Source organism: Malus domestica, chromosome 08, assembly GCF_042453785.1.
Source record: "Malus domestica chromosome 08, GDT2T_hap1".
In the NCBI taxonomy this organism is placed as follows: domain Eukaryota; kingdom Viridiplantae; phylum Streptophyta; class Magnoliopsida; order Rosales; family Rosaceae; genus Malus; species Malus domestica.
This window is the reverse complement of record NC_091668.1, coordinates 25394063-25415875: the sequence shown is the minus strand read 5'-3', so window position 1 is coordinate 25415875 and position 21813 is coordinate 25394063. Positions and strand designations below refer to the sequence as shown.

Below are 21813 nucleotides of genomic sequence, written 5' to 3'. Positions count from 1 at the left end.
CTATTAGAGTTGTAATCCTATTGGGATAAGAAATTTACTTTGCCCACTTCTATAAATAAAGGCAAAATGTTGTAAGATAACCCTAAACCTAAACTCGAAATAATCTCTCTTCAGACAGAGCACATGAACTCCTGACCCTTAGCCAATGATCGCCGATCAGAGGACTTTCTCTCACAGTTATCCAAAATGAGTTGTTGACCCAGAGCCAGTGATCGTCCATCTGTGGCCAAGCTCTCAAAATCAATCAATTGGTATAATCGAGGCCAACCGAAGGAACAAGGTGAGATACGGACTCCTCTTGGTATGCAACTTGTTTTAGGTTTCGAAAACTAGGAATTCTCAAACTTATGGAGGAGGATACAACTCTAGCTTCTTGAGATGAGAGAAGTCCAATATGCCAAGAGGATGAAACTCCAGAGGATAAAACTCTAGCTTCTCCAGAGGATACAACTCCAATCTCTCCAGAGGATACAACTCCAGTTTCTCCAGAGGAGAGAATTCCAATCCATCCAGATGATACAACTCCAAACTACATTCATGGTCGCCACTGGATGTCATTCTGCCCCTACTTGTGTCGTGTCCCGGATGGCGTAACGAAGATTGGCAAGGGCTACGTAATATGTTGTTAGGTTTGTGGTATGTACAAGCAAAACATATTAAGACCGGAGGAATATCATCAGGCTTACTGTCTTTCGTTGTTAGGCGACATGGATGTTGAGGTTAATGAAGCAACACAAGTTGCATTTAAAAGCTTGTTGATGGCTTCTCTTTTTGATCCGTCCTCAAGCGGACCGTTTAATGGTTAGTGTCTTTGTTATTACCATTTAGTGGATAGTATTTTGTTATTATTGATAACATTTGCAGTATTTTGTAACTCTCTTTTTTAATTTTCCAAACTTATGGCAGTCCATCCCATGAACAATGGCAAATCAACACTAATGGAGGAAAGACAAACTTTTATAGAGACTACCAGAACATATTATGACTCTATCAGAATAAAATTGATAGGTTCATTTCCTCATGTATGATAGTCATAATATGTCCTGGCAGCCTCTATAAAAGTTTGCCTTTCCTCCATCAGTGTTGATTACCCATTGCTCATGCGATGGACTGTCATAAGTTTGGAAAAATAAAAAAAGAGTTACAAGAAACTGTAAATGTTATCAATAATAACAAAATACTATCCACTAAATGATAATAACAAAGACACTAACCATTAAATGGTCCGCCTGAGGATGGATCAAAAAGAGAAGTCATCAAGAAGTTTTTAAATGCAACCTGCGTTGCTTCATTAACCCCAATATCCATATCGCCTAACAACGAAAGACAGTAAGCCCGATGATATTCCTCCGGCCTTAATATGTTTTGCCTGCATATAAAATCGCAATAGTTCCTTGCATGCTCAGCACCACTTCCCATAAAGTGAATTCCTCTTTCCATCCTGCTCAAACCACTGTCATTTTGAGACCGTGGGCAATTGCCCGTCGACCAATTTAGCTTGTATCCACATCCAAAACGATGTTCGGGGACCTCAATTGTATTGAATAACCTATATCCTACGGGGTTCCTACATGTCAAATTTAATAAATTAGGATGCCAATTTCCTTGAACTAAAACTAAAACTTCAAAAATCAAATGCTAAAATTTATAAAACACACCTCAGACTCTAGCAGCTTCAAGCCAAGAAAGGCACCATATTCTTGATGCACGAGTTGATACAGATATTGCCTTGCGCTATCTATTAAGTACATCTCGTTCATCCCTTCCAAATGAGCCAATAGTTGTGTCCCTTCACCGACATCCCTGCAAAAGCAACCAAATGCCGATGGTGAGAAACTTAACTCACAAATTTTTAAATGTTGTGGTCAGCGCTGGATTTCATATGTATAAGAAGTCAGTCTTGAATCTGCTGCGATAAGGACATGATGGGGTAAAGCCACCAAAATGATGGTGGTTCCATGTTGTTTCACCCGTTGCTTCTGCCACTCCACATGCCCAGCAAGGCCGGCTTCAGTTACTATTGGCATCCTTTTGTTCAGCTTCCTAGCATCCAGGAAGTCCTCGGCCCTTCTTTTGGGTATACCATCAGTTTCTTTGCAATGTTCTAGGAAAGCAGTGATAGCAACACGTACTTGGTCCTCGTATTCCTTGCAATTTTGGGAGCAGTGATTTGCAAGCTCAGTGGGATCAGTAATCTCCTGTTTGGGAAGTTGGATATCAGCCTCCTAATGCCCATATGCCTCATGGAGGGTTTGCTCTGCAGTGATTTGGACAATGGCTGGGGTCTTGTTTTGAAGTGTAGTGGGTTGTGGGAGCTTGACATCTGTGTCCTAGAAGGACCTCATGGCTAGAGGCTTCTCACCTGGGTAAAAAAATCGCAATGCAGTCAAAACCTAACGAGTCATTATGTCTAACTTCAACTGATGATCAACACCCAAAAGTACCATGGCATGATATAACTAACATACCCAAACTAATAACAGTTAGAAAATGCATTTACAAAACAAGCCGTTCAAAATGTTAGCAACTGAAATAAGTTAAGTCAAAAGCCGTTCAAAAAAAGTCGTTTAAATAAGTTAACAATTGCAACAATTCAAGTTATTTGAACACCATTTCAAAATATGTCATCATAAAGAGAAATTACACTAGGAGAGTAATACTACTAATACCTTTCATTAATGCCGTTAGCTTTTGAATCACACTGTGGTATCCAAAAACTCTGCAATTATGCAAGGAACCAGTAACAATCATAAGAGCCTCCACGAGTGGCATTCATTCTGCAATGATATTTAAGGTTGCAGAATGATCAGAGAAGCCTGCTGACGATTGCACTGTACTGGTGTTTACTGTATTAACCATGGGAGAAACAAAGTAACCATAAATTACATGCAAGAAAACCCGATTTGAAGGAACGAAGATCATAACTAAATAATAAAGGAGGGACAAAAGGGCCATAAGGAACTAATCAACCAAACATGAATAGCTAAAATATGATTGTATGGTACCCTGACCACAATCCTGAAAAGAGTTCACCAAACGCCTTCCAAAAGTGAAAAGAAAAGGAACAAGATACAATTTAGATGGCAATGATGAAGTCCAATGAATAATGTGCAGTTACAAATTTGTCCAAAATCGCTTATCATTTCCTCATGCACACCTACCATGCTGATGAGCACAAGTAAAATCAACTTAGTTATAAAATATATGACAACAGAATGAATTACTTCTTTTTCTAAATATTTAAGAAAACAAAACCAAGATCCTTCCTTTAGATCAATTTATGATGAGTATGCCTGGCAGTTGATCAACAACAAGATCCCAAATAAACTCAAACTCACGCAATAACAATAATAAAAAAAAAAAAAAACATAAAGACACAACAACTAACTACCTACATTTTGGCTGGAAAGAAGATTGGAAGCTATAGAGCCAATTCCCATTCTTACTCAACTCAAGTAGAGAATGTTTATCTTCACGTACAAGGTCAAATATATAAATTAATTTAAACAATAAAATTTCCAAAATCGGGCAGCTAACATTTGGCTAGTCATACAGACTATTCTTAGTTGGATTTTATAGCGGTATCAAGCATACTGCCAAAATTCTCTCATAAAAATAAAAGAAAATATGTTTCGCAAAAATTTTTAATACAGCACACCAAAGTAAATTGCCAATTGCTAAAAAGCAAACATGAATTTCAACTTACATTCAGCAACCATAGAAGTTAATTGTCTAATCTCTTCCGTCAATGCTAAGATGACTTCTGCAGGATGTCCAACAAAGCAGCCAATAACTAACATCATCTGAATGTGATGAATATTCTGTAGATTGAATGGTAGTTGAAGAAGCCTCTGACATTTGGCCTGTATTTACTGGTTCCCAATTCTCGTATACATCCAGAAACTACTTAAGAAAAACATGAAACAGCCTCCTCTTTTCCACCTATATATAACATACAATATATCACAAAGTTAAAGCATAAGACAACTAGAGCGCACAAGGAACAAGAAAAGATATTATTGTCATTATTTGATATCAATTCATTTGTAAAGATTATGTATTCTTCCGAAACAGTTGTGTTCAAAGATAGAAAACAATTCCACAGTATCTATTCTCAAATCCTGTAAATTAAATTCCTTGAAGGATATCTAATTTCATGAAGGTTAGGTTATAAGTCTTTGTCTGAGCATGTAATATATATATTGTCATGGTTAGAGAAACTAACACAAGACAGAAAATCCATTGCCAGTCTTGAGCATAGTGCATGAGGAAAAGTTTATAAATAGCTCAACAAAATGTAATTGTCGACACACAACCCTTGTTTTTGGCATAGTTCATTTTATTACATCAGAAAGAAAAAAAGTTTAAAGTAGCCTCTGTGAAGAACAATGAAGAATCTTCGAAGAAAGAATTTGAGAAATTAATAAACTTCCAAGCATACCTTATCAACAGCTTTTTCATATCAATCCCAAAGTATGTTTAGGACCGCCTCATCTCCAACTTCACTGCAAAAATAAAGGGCCAAGTCATCAAACCACCCATCCTAAAAGGTTAATAAATTCTCTTGTAAAAATGATAGTTAATAATTCTGCATATTAATGCCCACGTAGATAGTGTAACAAAGAAATTACTAACAACATAAGAAAATGGAATAAAAGGACCGCAAAAGGCTAACCAAATTAGGCATCATAAAATTAACAAGTCTTGCATTCCCCCGTCTGCAGTTACAACATTAGCCCACACTCTGTAATGTCTCTATGGTTGAACTGCAAATGCTTACAAGAATTTACTAACATACTTGGCCTTAAAGTTGGGGCTGAAACTAGCACGTCTAAGTTTGGCCATTCTTATTTCGTCATCTCTCCTTCTACGCTTCTCATCATCTTTCCTTTCAGTTTGGACCACCTGGTGATTAAACATTCCTTCTGATTGGTTAAACAATTCTTCCTCTTGCTGATCGATTTCCCACATCATCCTTGAAGAAGAAGACATTGCAAAAATGGTAGAGAATTTGGTGAAGAATGAAGCATAAACTATGAATAATGATAGAGATCTTGAGAAAATTGGTGTGAGATTTATGAGGATGGATGGTGGATTATATGGAGGATTCAGAAATGATTAGGTTGTAGATAATGTCACGTGGCATGCCGTCATTCGTTAAAAATATGATGGAAATCTATCTTCAAAGATTGTAAACAGATTATGACACGTGGCGCGACGTGATTGGTTAATAATCTTATCGGAAATTCATCACCAATAATTGTATTTTCGGATAATGACACGTGGCGCAACGAGAATGATTAAAAATCTTATCGGAAATCCATCACCAATAATTGTCTTTTTCGGAATATGACACGTGACGCAACGAGAACAATTTAAAATCTTATTCGAAATTACAAATAAAATTATTTTGTATTATTTTATAACTTTTCGGATAATGACACGTAGCGCAACGAGAACGATTAAAAATCTTATCCGAAATTACAAATGAAATTATTTTGTATTATTTTATAAATAAAAAAAATACTAATATTTTATTGCCTATTGTCAGGGCTATTGAAGTGCAACAGTGGAGATGCAAAAGACGGTTACTGTTTATTAACGGCAGTTACTGTTCACTGGGTGGATAGCATAGTGTATTGCCTGGGGGTATGGTTCCCACTGTGGAACTGCTCTTAGCCGTTCAACCTTTTTCTCTCTCTTCCTCTTTCATATATTCTCATCCATTTTTTTCTCTCATTTCACCTCACCCATCCTCATCAACTTTTTCTCTTTTTTATTTTTTTTTCACCTCTCCCCACTCTTCTCTCTCCTTTCACCTCACTCCATAAACATTTTATTTTTATTTTATTATTTGTTTATTTGACTATTCTTTCAATTGTTTTAGAACAAACTAAGTAATAATATTACAAAATCAAAAATAAAGAAAAATTTCATTATTGTTGTAAACATTCCTAGTTTAAGTATGATTGTGTAAATCCTAGATAAGATTTGATTCTAGTTATCCTTTCCTATTACAACTTGTATTACTTGGAGGAGAAGAAATATTTTCTCTCCCTTTACTACTATAAATAAAGGCACAATGTAGGAGGGATAACAACACACACATTCCCCTACAATTCTACAAACACACATCTCTCTCCTCTCTCTCTCTGCCGCCGGCCCTAGTCCCTCTGTCAGATAAAATAGACCACAACACGTTATCAGCACGCTCCTACCGCTGCGCTTAGGAATCTGACGTTGGAAATTTTTTCTGCATCAAACCAGTTCATCCATATCATCACGCAATCAGGTTCTTTCCAAACAACGGTTTTTAACTCGATATTTTGCAAGCCCTGATAGCATGAACATTCACCATGATGCATGACCCAACTTTACGTTTTACGTATTTTAGATTCTACGTAAATTGTGTATGCTTCATAATCAAAATTGCTACAATTATGTGAATTTGATATTTGTCATGAATTGAATCTTACATATGTACATGCATTGAAACTATTATTTGCATATGCATCAACATAAATATGTGATTCATTAAAATTATACATGCATATAATATAATTAAATTGAAAAAAATATTTTTTGCGATTTGGGAATTAGGGTTCTAGTCGAACCCGTGCCTTTGCACCATGCAAGGCCGCAAGCCACTAGGCCCGCAGCCTGCGATGGCCCAACCCAAACCGAGAACCCACACCCGCAAGCATGGAACCACACGGTGCGTTTGAAGCACCTTGTCCCGACCTACGGCCTGAAGCCCAGGTCCTTGCCGTCGAGTCTTCCGACGCAACACGACAGGCAGTCATGCAACTTGGACACAACCCATCGTTTTCAATAACGATTCCGTGCAATTCCAGAAGAATTCCATGGGTTTTTTCATTTGAATTCAGTTGAATTTTTTTTGGTTCTCTTTGCCCCGACGTCGAGATTTCATCTCCGTCGATGAGTACTTGGTTCTCCGACGACACATGGTTTGCACAGACCATGGACTGTCCCCTGCACTGGCGCCGTCAATCAAAGACCGGCCTTCTTCCCCGATGGACACACCCAGCTACGGCTGGGATGTTTTGGTCCTGCAACCCGAGCCCATTAAGGCTTAGCTGCACACAGCCTTAACATCAGCCCTTTGGGCTTTGATGTTCTGTTCGCAGCACTGGATCACTGCCCTTGCACGGGCCACTTTGGATCCAGCCCATCATTTAGGGCTTGCCACTCGAACAATTCCTCTGCCCACTGTCTTGGGCTGACGAAAAATTTTTTTTTAGGGCTGCACACAGCAGCCCATTCCCTTCTCACCCCGTGGGCCTGCAGCCTACACCCGGGGGTCCTCGGCCTATATTTTTAGGCCCCGAGATTTTATTATTTAATTTTTTTTTAAATAATATGGGTTTTTATATTTTCACCCACACTTTAATTTGGCCCCGAAGACCAAAAATAAATTAATTCACTTATCATTATACAATATTTCTGCATATATTCTTTGCATATTTGTTTGCATATATATTTGTGTTTGCCTGCAGGAATATATGAACCTGAAGTTCATAATTATTTTGAAACCCGAAGTTTCTTATACACATGCCTTGTTAGAAAACCCGAAGTTTTCACTTAAACATATCACCCATGAAAACCCGAAGTTTTTCATGCAAAATTCAACCAATACATGTCTATTAGAACCTGTATGTTCTACTCCTATGTGAATGGATTGATTTTTCTCCATTATACTAACCACATCTTGTCCATCTATTTTGTGATAGGAACATGTCGAACTTGAACAAACTCGACTTCACCGCTTTGGAGGTTTCTGGAAGGAACTACCTCAAGTGGGTTCAAGATGTGAAGCTCCACCTCACTGCAAAGAACTTGCGTCCTGCTATTGAAGAAGCAACAGATAAACCTGTTGGCGAGGCTGAAAAAGCCACTGCTATGATCTTCATCCGAAGACATATCCATGACGCTCTACAAACTGAGTACCTTGCTGAGGAGGATCCACGTGCATTATGGGTCGCTTTGGCTGATCGTTTCGATCACCAAAAGGACATATTCTTGCCTGAAGCAAGACACGACTGGCAGCACTTGCGCTTCCAAGACTTTAAGTCTGTGAATGAATATAATTCTGAAGTTTGTCGAATCCGATCACTTCTCAAGTTTTGCAATGAAACTTTGACTGAAGAGGATCTCCTGGAGAAGACCTACTCGACCTTCTCTGCTTCTAATATTGTCCTGCAGCAACAATATAGAGCTCAGAAGTTCACTAAGTTCTTGGATTTGATCTCTGTTTTACTTCTTGCTGAAAAGCAGAACCAGCTGTTAATGAAGAATCATCAAGCTCGACCTACTGGGGCTACTGCTGTGCCTGAAGCACATTATAGCACTAATCAGCACCCAAAACGCCAAAAGAGGCATGGTAAGGGCGGCCAGAAGCCATCCCACCAAGGTCAACAGAGCCAAGGCCCATCCACGGGAGGAAACAAAGCCCAGAAGTGCCCAAACCTCGCTCCCAAGGCCCCGAACTTCAAGAATAAGGGCAAAGCACCTGCCACAATGAATGACGATATGTGCTATCGTTGTGGTTCCAAGAACCATTGGTCCCGTATTTGCCGTGCTCCCAAGAAGGTTGTGGATGCATATCATTCTCGTCGTACGAAGTTTGAATCAAACTTCCTGCAAGTGGACGAACCGGAGACTACAAAGATGGAGGTTTCTGATTTTCAGGAGGATACCACTCCTATGGAAGATTAGAATCTTAGACATAGACTTCTTTTTCAGTTAAAATAAGACAATTGGGGCCGAATTCCACCTTGTGGCAGAACCCCACCTTGTTTTTTTGGTTGATTTTGAACAATTTTCCTTTATGTTTTGGATTATTAGTTGGCGATTTATTTTGGATATTAAGTTTTTAATCCTTGAATAAATGAAATTATTTTGAATTGATACTTGTTTGTATAAACTTTTATGCATGTGACCGATTCAAATTAATTTTTCATTCTAGGTATGACTAGTGGGAAAGTTAGTTGTCTGGCAGATAGTGCAACCACACATACTGTTTTGCGTGAACGCATCTATTTCACTAACTTCGTACCTAAGAATGCACCTCTGACAACCCTCTCAGGCCCATCCAACCTGATCGAAGGATACGGTAAGGCACGTATAATGTTGTCCAATGGTACAATCTTGACCATTGCTGAGGCACTCTATTCTCCACGTTCCGGAAGAACGTTACTCAGTTTCAAGGACATTAGAGATAACAATTACCACGCTGAAACCCACGTAGAAAACGGAGTTGAATTTCTGTGCGTAACTTCCTACGAATATGGCCAGAAGCGTATTCTAGAGAAGATGGAGCGTAACCCGAGTGGTCTGTATACTACGACCATACGCCCCATAGAATGCCACTATGTGGCCGGCCCTACCATAGGGACCGCGCACGAAATTACACTTTGGCATGATCGTTTGGGACATCCTGGACGAATAACGATACGCCGTATCCTCAAAACTTCACACGGGCATCCACTAACCCGAAGCTTAGGTTCGATCCATGAAATTGCATGTTAAACATGTTCTATGGGAAAGCTTATTACTAAGCCTTCTTATGACAAGATTCGTTCGAATCCTCCCATTTTTCTACAACGGATTCAGGGGGACATTTGTGGACCGATTCAACCTCCCTGCGGACCATTTAGATATTTTATGGTTTTGGTTGACGCTTCTACACGTTGGTCACACGTGTGCTTGTTGTCCACAAGGAACGTTGCATTCTCCAAACTGTTGGCTCAGGTTATCAAGCTCAGGGCTCACCACCCTGATTATCCGATCAAATCTATTCGATTGGATAATGCTGGAGAATTCACATCTAAAACTTTTGATGACTATTGCATGTCGGTTGGGGTTGAAGTTGAACATCCTGTACCCCATGTTCACACCCAGAACGGTCTGGCAGAGGCTTTCATTAAGCGTTTACAAATGATTGCTCGATCGTTGGTCATACGTACCAAGCTCCCGATCGCTGCTTGGGGCCATGCAATATTGCACGCAGCAAAGTTGGTCCGCCTGAGGCCTGTTGCGACACAACCATTTAGTGCCCTTCAGTTGGTCACCGGATGCGAACCCGACATATCGCATCTGCGCGTTTTTGGTTGTGCGGTCTATGTGCCGATCTCGCCGCCCTTACGTACAAAAATGGGGCCTCAGCGAAGGATGGGAATCTATGTCGGATATGATTCTCCTTCGATTATTCGTTACTTAGAACCTTTGACAGGCGATCTGTTTACCGCTCGTTTCGTGGATTGTCACTTCTATGAGACAGTTTTCCCGTCGTTAGGGGGAGATAAGAACGTCAACGTTTCTAATGAACGACGCGAATTATCGTGGACGACTCCCACTTTGTCTCATTTAGATCCCCGCACCGCTCAGTCTGAAGCTGAAGTGCAGCGCATATTAGATCTCCAGAGCATAGCTCAGAGTATGCCAGATGCTTTCACCGATCTAGCGCGCGTGACAAGATCACATATTCCAGCTGCGAATACGCCTGCAAAGATGGATGTACCAAATGTACGACGGACTACCCTCCTAGAAGCCCGGGACGCCAATTCTGGTGATCCACGTACATTAGCGGCTAGCCAATCATCTGCCCCTACACAAAAGCGTGGCAGACCCCTTGGTTCAAAGGATTCACACCCTCGGAAGAGGAAAACCACGGCACAAGGTCCTGAAGAGCCTACCGTGAATCCGACTATCGCTTACTCATTTTACCCAACTCATGAGGAAATTCTAGATTATGGAAGCGTCCTTGAAGAGACGAATCCTCCTCCCGAAAATCGTGAGATTTCGGTCTATTATGCTAGCTTAGATGATGTGTGGCGTAGAAATGAGATGATTGTCGACGATGCATTAGCATTTGCAGTAGCTACTGAGATCATGTTGAGCGATGACATTGAACCGTGTTCCGTTGATGAATGTCGACGTAGAGCTGATTGGTCAAACTGGAAACAAGCAATCCAAGTCGAACTTGATTCACTTGCGAAACGTAAGGTGTTTGGACCTGTAGTTCCTACTCCTCCACATGTGAAGCCCGTTGGCTACAAGTGGGTTTTCGTTCGAAAGCGTAATGAGAAGAACGAAATTGTGCGTTACAAAGCTCGTCTTGTAGCACAAGGTTTCTCACAACGCCCCGGGATTGACTATGACGAAACTTACTCACCCGTTATGGATGTGATTACTTTTCAATACCTTATCAGTTTGGTAGTTTCCGAAAAACTGGATATGCAGCTGATGGACGTAGTAACCGCGTATCTCTATGGGGATCTTGATACGGAAATTTATATGAAAGTTCCCGAATGACTTACATTGACTGGTTCAAATATTTCCAAACCCCGGAACACGCTCTCAATTCGGCTGAGGCGTTCACTATACGGTTTGAAACAATCCGGAAGAATGTGGTATAACCGTTTAAGTAAGTATTTGACTAGTCAGGGATATGTGAATAACGAACTATGCCCTTGTGTTTTCATTAAGAAGTCACATTCCGGATTTGCGATTGTTGCAGTATATGTCGATGACATGAATCTCATCGGAACTCCTGAAGAGCTCGCGAGAACTGCTTCGCACCTGAAGTTGGAATTTGAGATGAAAGATCTAGGTAAGACTCGATACTGTCTCGGTCTCGAGATAGAGCATTGTTCGGATGGAATCTTAGTACATCAATCGAACTACACCCAGAAGGTGTTGCGCCATTTTAATGAGGATAAAGCGAAGCCTTCGAGTACTCCTATGGTCGTTCGTACGCTAGATGCAAAGCGAGATCCTTTCCGTCCGAAGGAGGATGATGAAGAGATTTTGGAGCCTGAAGTTCCTTATCTAAGTGCGATAGGCGCTTTATTGTACTTAGCTCAATGCACTAGACCCGACATCTCCTTCGCTGTTAATCTTTTGGCAAGATACAGCAATGCACCAACACGCAGACATTGGACTGGCGTGAAAGACATCTTCCGTTACCTTAAGGGTACTACGGATTTGGGCTTATTCTATCCCTACGAATCCTCGAGTGATGCCGCACCCTATGCTCATCGGGTTGATTCTCGCCTTGTTGGTTATGCCGACGCTGGATACTTATCTGATCCGCACAAGGCGCGTTCTCAAACGGGTTATGTCTTTACCGTTGGAGGCACCGCAATATCTTGGAGGTCAACTAAACAGACCTTAGTTGCCACTTCGTCTAACCATGCTGAAATTCTCGCCTTACATGAAGCAACTCGGGAATGCTTTTGGTTGAGAGCAGTAGTGGGCCATATTCGAAGCTCCTGTGATCTTCATCCCGCCGTTAATGCCCCGACGACGATTTTTGAAGACAACGCAGCTTGCATCGAACAGCTCAAGAAGGGTTACATCAAAGGAGACAACACCAAGCATATTGCGCCGAAGTTTTTCTTTACACATCAACAACAAGAGCATCAGAAGATTGAAGTCACGCAAATCCGATCACAAGACAATCTGGCCGACCTCCTCACCAAATCACTACCGAAGGCGACGTTTCAGAAGCTTGTTCATGGAATTGGTATGCGTAAACTTTCTGAGTTGTAACTTTGCTATTTCTCTTTGGAATTATGTCAAACTCAGGGGGAGTATCTTCTAGATACTTGCTTGATCTTAATGTACTCTTTTTCCCTACGATTAGGAGCATTTTTCCCACTGGGTTTTTGCTACCTAACTAGGTTTTAACGAGGCACCCACCTTGGGCTGGTCATATCCCTGATGACGTCCTGTAGACGTTTCTTTTGACTTTGCATTTCTCACGCATTTTTCCTTAGACTATGGATTTTGTCCCTACTTGGGTTTTTGCCATAGCCTTAGGGTTTTTTAGTGAGACTTACTACTTATGCAAGTTCCTACCTTATTGAGAATAAGCGTTGTTCCTTGGAATCAGTGCCGGCGAGTCGACTTCCTCAACTTCTGCATGATGCTGAATCTACCTTGAGTATTTACCCACTCAAGGGGGAGTGTTGTAAACATTCCTAGTTTAAGTATGATTGTGTAAATCCTAGATAAGATTTGATTCTAGTTATCCTTTCCTATTACAACTTGTATTACTTGGAGGAGAAGAAATATCTTCTCTCCCTTTACTACTATAAATAAGGGCACAATGTAGGAGGGATAACAACACACACATTCCCCTACAATTCTACAAACACACATCTCTCTCCTCTCTCGCTCTGCCGCCGGCCCTAGTCCCTCTGTCAGATAAAATAGACCACAACAATTATTCAGTTTTATGAACATTAATACTGTGACTATTTATTAAACAGAACATTGACTACTTCTTAAACTGAACACTATTTCTTAAATTGAATATTGACTACTTCTTAAACTGAACATTATTTTTTAAACTGAACATTGACTACTTTTTAAACTGAACAATATTTCTTAAACTAAACACTAACTATATCTTAAATGGAACACTAATACTATCATTACTTCTTGAACTAAACACTGACTATTTCGTAAACTGAACAATGACTATTTCTTAAACTGAACTCTAGTACTATTACTATTTCGTAAACTAAACACTGATTATTTCTTAAATTGAACACAATAGACTATATATTAAACCAAGTAATAGTACTATCGCTATTTCGTAAACTAAGCACTGACTATTTTTCAAACCAAACACTAGTATTATCACTGTTTCGTAAACTAGTACTGTCACTATTTCATAAACTAAGCACTGACTATTTCTTAAACAAAAAATTAACTATTTCGGAAACTAAATACTGATTATTTCTTAAAATCGAACACTAGCACTATCACTATCACTATTTTTTAAACTATTTCCTTACAAATTACTGTCATGTATTGATGTCAGCAATATATATATTTTTTTAATCTCAAATTTCTCTCTCTTTTTACATTTTTTTTGGAGTTTGTTGATGTCAGTTTGAAAGGATGTGGTTGGCTCTACCCCCACAATCTCTTCCTTACACTCCATCTCTCTCTCTCTCTCTCTCTCTCTGTGAGCCTTTTCCTTCCAGATGAAATATTTAAAAAGTAATTTGGGTGCTGCTTTTGCACTGTTGATTTTTTGTTGAAAATTACTACTTTTCTTTTCTTTCTTTCTGTACGTAAACAGATTTCTCTCTCTCCCTCTCTAAAAGAAGAAAGAGAGTTATAACAAAAAATCCGCGGTACTGTTCACTTTAACGAAAAATCATATTTTTACACTAAAAGTCAAACCTGGTACTATTCATTTTACCTTTTATTTTGTCCTTATTTTTAAAACTCAAAGATTTCAAACTATTTTTGATTAGTTTTTCTAAGAAAAAAAACCATTGAAACTTCACTCTCACGTTTTCCTTCCCAATGAAATGTTTTAAAAATAATTTATTTCATCCATCCATTCCATCTCATCATTTTAAAAATAATTTATTTTATCCATCCATTCCATCTCATCATTCATTGTACTACTTCCACTACTTATTTTGCACTGCACGTTAGTCTTCTTATCAATTATATCTGCTCACAATCACAGCAAAGTTTTGATTTGATAATTGAATTGGTTGGTGTGTGCTTACATGTGGTTGGGTTGGATTGTTTTTTATTTCTTGTCATTATCATTAAATAAAGTTTGTATATGGTTTTTGGTTAAAATTCAAAAATTTGAAGCATTTTTTATTAGTTTTTCTTTGTTTTTTTAGGGACTGCTACAATAGTTACAAGTATTTAATACAAGATGGTCAAATGGTAATCTTATTAAATATATATATATATATATATATATATATATATGCAAATGGTTCTTTATCACAGTGGTGGAAATGAGTTGGGCCTTTGTATGACGGAGTGAGTTTGAATCCTGTCGGTGGCTAATCTAACATCTAATATATATATATATATATATATATATATATATATATATATTCATATGAATTATATTTGACCGGTGTATGGGGATTGTATCAAATACATGTGAATATTTCAATAGTAAATAAAAGATAAATTATAAAACAAAGACCGCGGGCATGTGAATCATTGTCCTTTTCTAGGAAGCAATTTTACTCACCATCCCTATCATATACTTAATAATTTATTAAGTGTATTTTCATTTAATTTTACTTAATTTTTTTTAAATTAAAAAATAGCATCTAATGTAAAAGTTAACGTTAAATAAAAAGACATATAGCAAATAATATGTATACAGTAATCATACACTACAGTTATATTGGTGAGCAAAATACTCCTGTTTTTCTACCACTTCATGGGTTGATTTTTCGAAAGGATTGGATTCGAAACAATTTTTCAATTTTTATCCTACTTTTTATTACCAGTTAGCATGTCATGAGTAACACGCTTCCAAACCGTACATCATCCGACTTCAAATTTTCAGCACTCAAAATTGCATTTGGTCCGTTTGTGACCTATCTCATTTGTTGACACATAGTTTTTTTTTTTTAATAAACGATATTATCTACATTAAGAATGTGAGAGAATTAGTTAAGCATCACACTGTTAAATGTTTAGCATATGTCTTCAATAAAACAAGTTAAGTACCTGATCCAATAACCTAATAGATACGGTGTTGAATTTCTATCTATACGTTCCGAGTTTAAAATCACGTAAGGCAAAATCTTCCTAAACTAGTATTTTGTTTTCCTAAGACATAACCCGTACTTTATTTAGTAAAATATAGAACAAAATTATCCTGTGAAAAGAAATAATTTGGTAATTGCCACTTAAATTACAATTAACTTCACTTTATAAGTGTGAGTTCTTATGTTCAATTCCCACCAAAGACAAATTTAAAGAATATTAATTTTAACCGACTATGGAGCTCATCCCTTATTTTAGCATAGATAATATCGTTGGTAAAAAATATATATATTTGGTAATTAGGTTACTTTTCATTAAAGTCGCTGGTTTTTCGTCAACCAGTGACCAGTCTCTTCCTCTGCATCCCAGCCCAAGGCAGACAAACTCGGGTATTCCCAACAGAAGACAAAACGGACCGCCTCCGATTCAGGTACTCTCTCTCCCTCTCCCTCTCCCTCCCTCATCTCCCGCTCTCTGCTCTGCTAGCGTTTAATTTCAGACTCATATTATAACAGTCTCATAGCTTTTTCTAAATTGCAGACTCTCCCTGGTTTTATTTCCAGAATAATTATTGTTGTTTTTTTTTTTATCTAACTTTTGTGAGTCCCCTTTCATAATACAGTTCATACAAATCCTTACTTTTACTCAGCGTTTGAAGAATTTGATACATGTACAATTGCCATGTTAAATTTAAAATCATAAAATTTTTTTAGGGTTTTGGGGTTTTCAATTTCATGTGAAATTAGGGCTTAGTCGAAAGGCTCTTGCTTTGAAGATTTTTTTTACTAAGGGTTTCAAAATTAGCCTCAATTCATATTAATTTGACAAAAATTTAGTGTTTAGGTTGATGAACGTTACTTTATTCAAATGGGTTTTGCGCAATCTGTGTATCCAGGTTAAATGGACGAATCCGAGAAGAGAAAGGAACGGCTTAGAGCAATGCGCGTCGAAGCTGAAGAGACCGAAGCTTCACATAATGTTACAACTTCAGCCGTCCCTGGTTACCTTTCCAATCCGTTGGCCGAAGATACTACAGCTATACCAGTCCTGGAGGAGCCCTGTGCTCCTTTTAGGTTTGACTTTTACTCAGATCCTATGGCAGCCTTCTCTTCCGACAATAAAAGGATTAAAGTCGGCGACCAGATTGCACAAGATAATTTTAGTCATTCAAATACTGGTGGGTTTCCGGGGGCAAGGCTTCCGTCACCTCTTTCAGGTAATGTGTAATTATCTTAACAAAGTTTTCTTTGACGTTGTCGTATGATCACACGTAGATTTCGCATTTGACTTTATTTTCAAATTTCATACACTCTAGTCATGTCGCGATGTATTGCATAACTCGTATTCTAAGGCACAAACTTTGTTCTTGGATAACTTTTGCAAGCTTAGGGTATGGAGTTGGAAACTACCGGTAACACTATGCTTCCTTGTCACTAGACCAGTACTTTCTCACTGACGTGTGATGGAAAAAATTGGTCGTTTTTGGTTTAATTTCATTTTATTGTTAGAGTCGTATTCTTATCAAATAAATGTAATATTGTAATAGTTGATGCATGCTTGGATGCTCTATGCCAAAGTGTTGAACACTTGAAATTCGTCTTTGTTTTCTGCCTTTTATTTTATTTTTTAATGTTGTTCTTTCGTCTTAATTTTGGTTCTCTTAATCATGATTTAGGAGGACCAAGGAACCCTCAAATGACTGCTTCTCCTGCTCATCAGTTTCAAAGAATTTATTCGCCTGACCAGAGAATGTACCAAGTACTAGGTTCCTATCAAAATTTTAGTCCTCAAAGAAGCCCCATAGGAATGGAAAGACCTTTCCCTATGCATCACGGGAATCGACCTGAAGTTTGGAATGGAGCTGAATTTAGACCACCAGCAAGCCCTGGGTATGGACCACAAGGAAGCCCTAGATTTAGGCCACAAGGAAGCCCGGGATTTAGACCACCAGGAAGCCCTAGATTTCAACCACCTGGAAGCCCTGGATTTAGACCACCGACAAGCCCTGGATTTAGGCCACCAGGAAGCCCTGGTTCCATTATTGGGCAAGGCAGGGGGCACTGGTTCAGCCATACTCCAAGACCTCAATCAGTACATGGAGGCAGCCCTAGTCCTAGTTCAAGTTCAGGAAGAGGTGGGTGGCGTGGTTCTCATGGTCGGGCAATGGACAGACAATCAGGGCCAGAGCGGTTTTACAATGCTTCCATGGTTGAAGACCCATGGAAATTTCTAGAACCTGTAATCTGGAAGGGGGTAGATACTCCCTTGAGATGTTTGAACACCCATGGCTCTTCAAAACCCTCAATTGGTAGATCTAGTAGCACAAATAATGCAAGCATTTCAGAAGCGTTAAACAAGTCCATGCCGCAGCCAAGCTTGGCAGAGTTCTTGGCCGCCTCATTAAATGAAGCTGTCAATGATGCACCAAGTACATAACCTTTGCTCCTGAGTTCTAGTGAGAGTCTCTCACGATACAATGCACCCGTCATAAAGATGGCAAAGCGGAGCACGGAAGCAAGTTTTCAGAAGGTTCAAACAACTGCATTTGGCTGCCAAGCTTGACAGAGCACTCAGGCTACCTCATTCAGTAAAGCTGTCAACAGTGCACCAAGTATACAACAGTTGTTCCTGATTCCAGGAAGAACTAAGCAATACTAATGCACTTGCGGGCAAGACGGAAAACAAAACTGGTGCTAGATAGGCACCAACTGGATCGATGTATTTCTAAAAGCGCCTGAAGTTTGATGAGTTGGCTTGTAATAATTTTCGAAAACCAGCGTGGCTTTATTATCAACTGGATGCTGGTTTCTGGATTTGTTTAACATGTAATCTCGGGATTAGTCTGTATGTTTCCCAAGTTAAGGTTGCAATTACAGAAGTTCCATTTGCAGGAAAAGTTCAATTTTGCTTGTTATGCTCACCCAAGAAAGATCTCCTTGTGCTGAAATTTTTTGTTCAAGTTTGCAGTTCATTTCATGAATGATACTGAAAATCCCTAGTTACCCCTCGTAAAAATTCAAAACTAGTTTGCAGTTCATTTCAAAACTTTTACTTGGCTGCTTTATTGTACAAATATTAGTAATTGTCAAACCACTATATCCTTTTGCTTTTCAATTTGAAATAAAGAAAGAAAAATAAATTTTGATGATATAATATGCAACTTAACCTCTAATCGTAAGTTAAAAAAACCAATAAGAATTTTGGGATTAGAAATCCCGTGGCAAAATGGGTTTCTTGGTGAATTAGTGACAATTATCTTCTTGGTGAATTAGTGCAGGCTGGTCGTGAGTTGTTACACATGAATTGGATTTATAAACTTTGTCATGTTTATCGTTTTAAGTATTTTACGACGGATGAACTAACTAATTTGTGTTTATTGTGTTTTCTTGGCTCATTTGATTTCGATCAAGCTCTTGCCTCTTTTCGACAAGGTGGACTCGGTTGGGACCTCTTAGGGGTGGTTTGAGAGTGAGGTGCTTAAAAAAAAAGCACCAATGAAAAAAAGCTGTGAGGGTTTTAGGTGTTTGGTAAACTGAAAAAAAAAAGCTTATTTTAGAAGCTGCTGTGAAAATAAGCTGAAATCAAAGGAAAAAGTTGAAGCTGCTATTTGCAGCTTTGGAAAAATGGCTTTTTTTGCAAAGCACACGGAGCTACAGTGCTCCTTTAATGAAAACACCCACTATCAAATTGCTTTTTTTCTTTCCAAAATCACTTTTACAAAAAAATTTACCAAACACTCTGCTGATTTATTTCACAGCCGTTTATTCTTACAACAATTTTTTTTTCAAAGCACAGCATTGTTTTATTGTTTTATTTTTTTGGCGTTTACCTTGTTAACCAAAAAAAAAAACAACTAGAATTTAAAACCCATAGATATTAGATCTCTAACAATTACACACTTTCTAAACAATTAAATATCCAAAACTTTCAGTGGCTAAGATCGATCGTATCTCCCATGGATTATTAAGAGCATCTTCTTTCTTCCCAAGTCTCTTATCATGCTTTGAAACGGGTATTTTACATTTTCGGCTGGCAAGCTCTCTAATGGACGAGATGTAGAATTTCTATTTTGGCATAAAAATGGAAGTAAAAATATGATTTTTTTATTAGTACTACATATTGTTGACTCGCCAACATAAATATTTATTATTAAATGATTCATGTATTTTAACATGAAATGACTATTTAACCCCAAATTAAAAAAATAAAAATTGAATACACACCACACAAAAATTATTTACTAATATGAAAATTTTCCTATGTTTATACGTTCTTACATAGATGTCGAAACCATAACCATAAAATCTTAAAAATCCCTAATTCACCGAAACTCCCGAATTGATAAAAACCTAAACCCTAAAAATAAAAATAAAAATGTAAGAACTGAACCCATTGTAATTGTTCCCATTATAATTTTGAAAAAATATGAATAAATCCATTATAATATAAACAAATTTTCTCCAAGTGATAAGCTTGGCAGCTTTCTTTTAAGTTTTTTACAGTAAAAAGAATTGAACCCATTATAATTTTCAAAAAGATAAAAGTTCACCATGTCGTGTCATTCTTTTTTGGGTCAAAATTTTGTGAGATTGACTCTAAATGAGTAACAGAGAGGGTTGCAAATTGTGGATTTGTGCTCTCCCAGTAATATCAACCAACAATTGAATGCCATGTAATCGACCTCATTAGGCCATCTCCAACCGATGGCTGGCCAGATGGCTCGTTTTAACCCTCTGGCCCTCCAAGATTCTCCAAGATATTAATATTTTAATGAACAGTACAAGGTCATATTTGCCTCCGTCTCCAACCGAGGGCCAGAGGGCCAGAGGGCTCGTTTTAGCCCTGTAAAAAAAAACCGTCTCCAACCGAGGGCCAAAGGGCCATAGGGCCAAACATAATTTATTATTTAAAAACTACAACTTATTTAAAAATCATGTTGGTTAGTGTTGTATAATTTTTATGTCGGTTAATGTTATTTAATGTTGTTTCATATTGTTTAATGTTGTTTCATGTTACTTAATTTAATTTAATGTTGTATAATGGCTTAGGAAGTTATAGGAAAAAATTAGAATTTAAAAAAAATATGAAACAAATTTTGTGAAATAGAAGTTATAGGAAAAAATGGAATTTAAAAAAAAAATATGAAACAAATTTTGTAAAATAGAAGTTATATGAAAAAAATATGAACCAAATTTTGTAAAATATAAGTTATAGGAAAAAAATAGAATTAAAAAAAAATTGAAACAAATTTTGTAAAATAGAAGTTATAGGAAGTTATAGAAAAAAAAAGAAAAAAAAAGGTTTAAATTCATAAAAAAAAAGGTTTAAATTCATAAAAAAAAAAGGATTTACAACGGCTAGTGGCGCTAGCCGTTGGAAGTTTGAATTCAAAATGTTATTTCTGTCGGTTGTAACCGACAGAAATAATATATATTATATTATTTCTGTCGGTTATAACCGACAGAAATAAGAAACATTAAAAAAAAAAATAGCCAGCCCTCCAGCCCTCTCCGATCCCGTGGGGCCCTCCCAGATTCCCAAGCCCTCTGGCCTAGCCCTCGGTTGGAGACGGTTTTAGGGCTATTTTCGGCCCTCTGGCCCTCTGGACCCTTTGATTGGAGATGGCCTTAGCATTTACATGTTTAGCAAGAGTGTTGAAATTTGGAGGTGTGGAGAGAATGAATAATGAGGGAATGTTGAATGTATGTGAAGAATGTGGGGTGTATGTAGAAAGTGTAGGGTGTGAGGGTAATACAGAAAAATTAGTGGGGTGTATTAAGATAAATTTAATTGAAAAATTAAAAGTGGGGTGTATTCAACAATATGCGAGGTGTTAATAAAACCCTAAAAAAATAAATTTGTTTTTCCACATTTTTTAGGTCCTACCAATTAAAGAGAGAAAAATAAATGAAATTTCACATTTATATGAATAATACCTGCAGTCATTTCTCCACTTGTAAATAATATATCTTTATCGTAGAATTTTCTCAATCAGAACTATTTAATTTCTTAATCTTCATCTGAAGGTTATCCTTGCAAAAAATCATTTAAAATAAGAGATTGTTTGGTCATTCAAATGTATCAAATAAATGGACAATTCATTATTAATATGTTACTTGACACCCATAATATTGTTGATTTATTTGATGCATTTGAATGAGTAAATGCTCTCCAATTTGAATGATTTTTTATAAGGATGATTTTCAAATAAAAGCAATTCTGGATATGAAATTTCTATTA

General features: G+C 37.8%; 2 protein-coding genes and 1 long non-coding RNA gene across 3 annotated transcripts; 2 read left to right on the top strand and 1 right to left on the bottom strand.

Annotated features, from left to right (window-relative positions):
- Positions 1-2193: 2193 nt before the first annotated feature.
- Positions 2194-3848, bottom strand: LOC139197909 (uncharacterized). The gene is made up of 3 exons (XR_011583293.1): positions 3707-3848; positions 2670-2846; positions 2194-2362 (listed from the first exon to the last, which is right to left on the bottom strand). It is a non-coding gene; the product is annotated as an uncharacterized lncRNA (long non-coding RNA).
- Positions 3849-6167: 2319 nt separating this feature from the next.
- LOC139197908 (uncharacterized) lies at positions 6168-8866 on the top strand. The gene is made up of 2 exons (XM_070825885.1): positions 6168-6292; positions 7752-8866. The coding sequence occupies exon 2, from the start codon at positions 7756-7758 to the stop codon at positions 8734-8736; it is 981 nt and encodes a 326-aa protein (XP_070681986.1). The 5' UTR covers positions 6168-6292; positions 7752-7755; the 3' UTR covers positions 8737-8866.
- A 6920-nt stretch (positions 8867-15786) lies between these two features.
- LOC114826605 (protein SICKLE) lies at positions 15787-18469 on the top strand. The gene is made up of 3 exons (XM_029107221.2): positions 15787-16003; positions 16469-16789; positions 17249-18469. The coding sequence occupies exons 2-3, from the start codon at positions 16474-16476 to the stop codon at positions 18007-18009; spliced, it is 1077 nt and encodes a 358-aa protein (XP_028963054.2). The 5' UTR covers positions 15787-16003; positions 16469-16473; the 3' UTR covers positions 18010-18469.
- The last annotated feature ends 3344 nt before the right edge of the window (positions 18470-21813 follow it).

Excerpts from the sequence above, each read along its gene's own strand:
- LOC114826605 (XM_029107221.2), top strand. The coding sequence starts at position 16,474 with ATGGACGAATCCGAGAAGAGAAAGGAACGGCTTAGAGCAATGCGCGTC. Across the intron at positions 16,790-17,248 it reads GCTTCCGTCACCTCTTTCAG|GAGGACCAAGGAACCCTCAA; the intron begins GTAATGTGTAAT and ends ATCATGATTTAG.
- LOC139197908 (XM_070825885.1), top strand. The coding sequence starts at position 7,756 with ATGTCGAACTTGAACAAACTCGACTTCACCGCTTTGGAGGTTTCTGGA.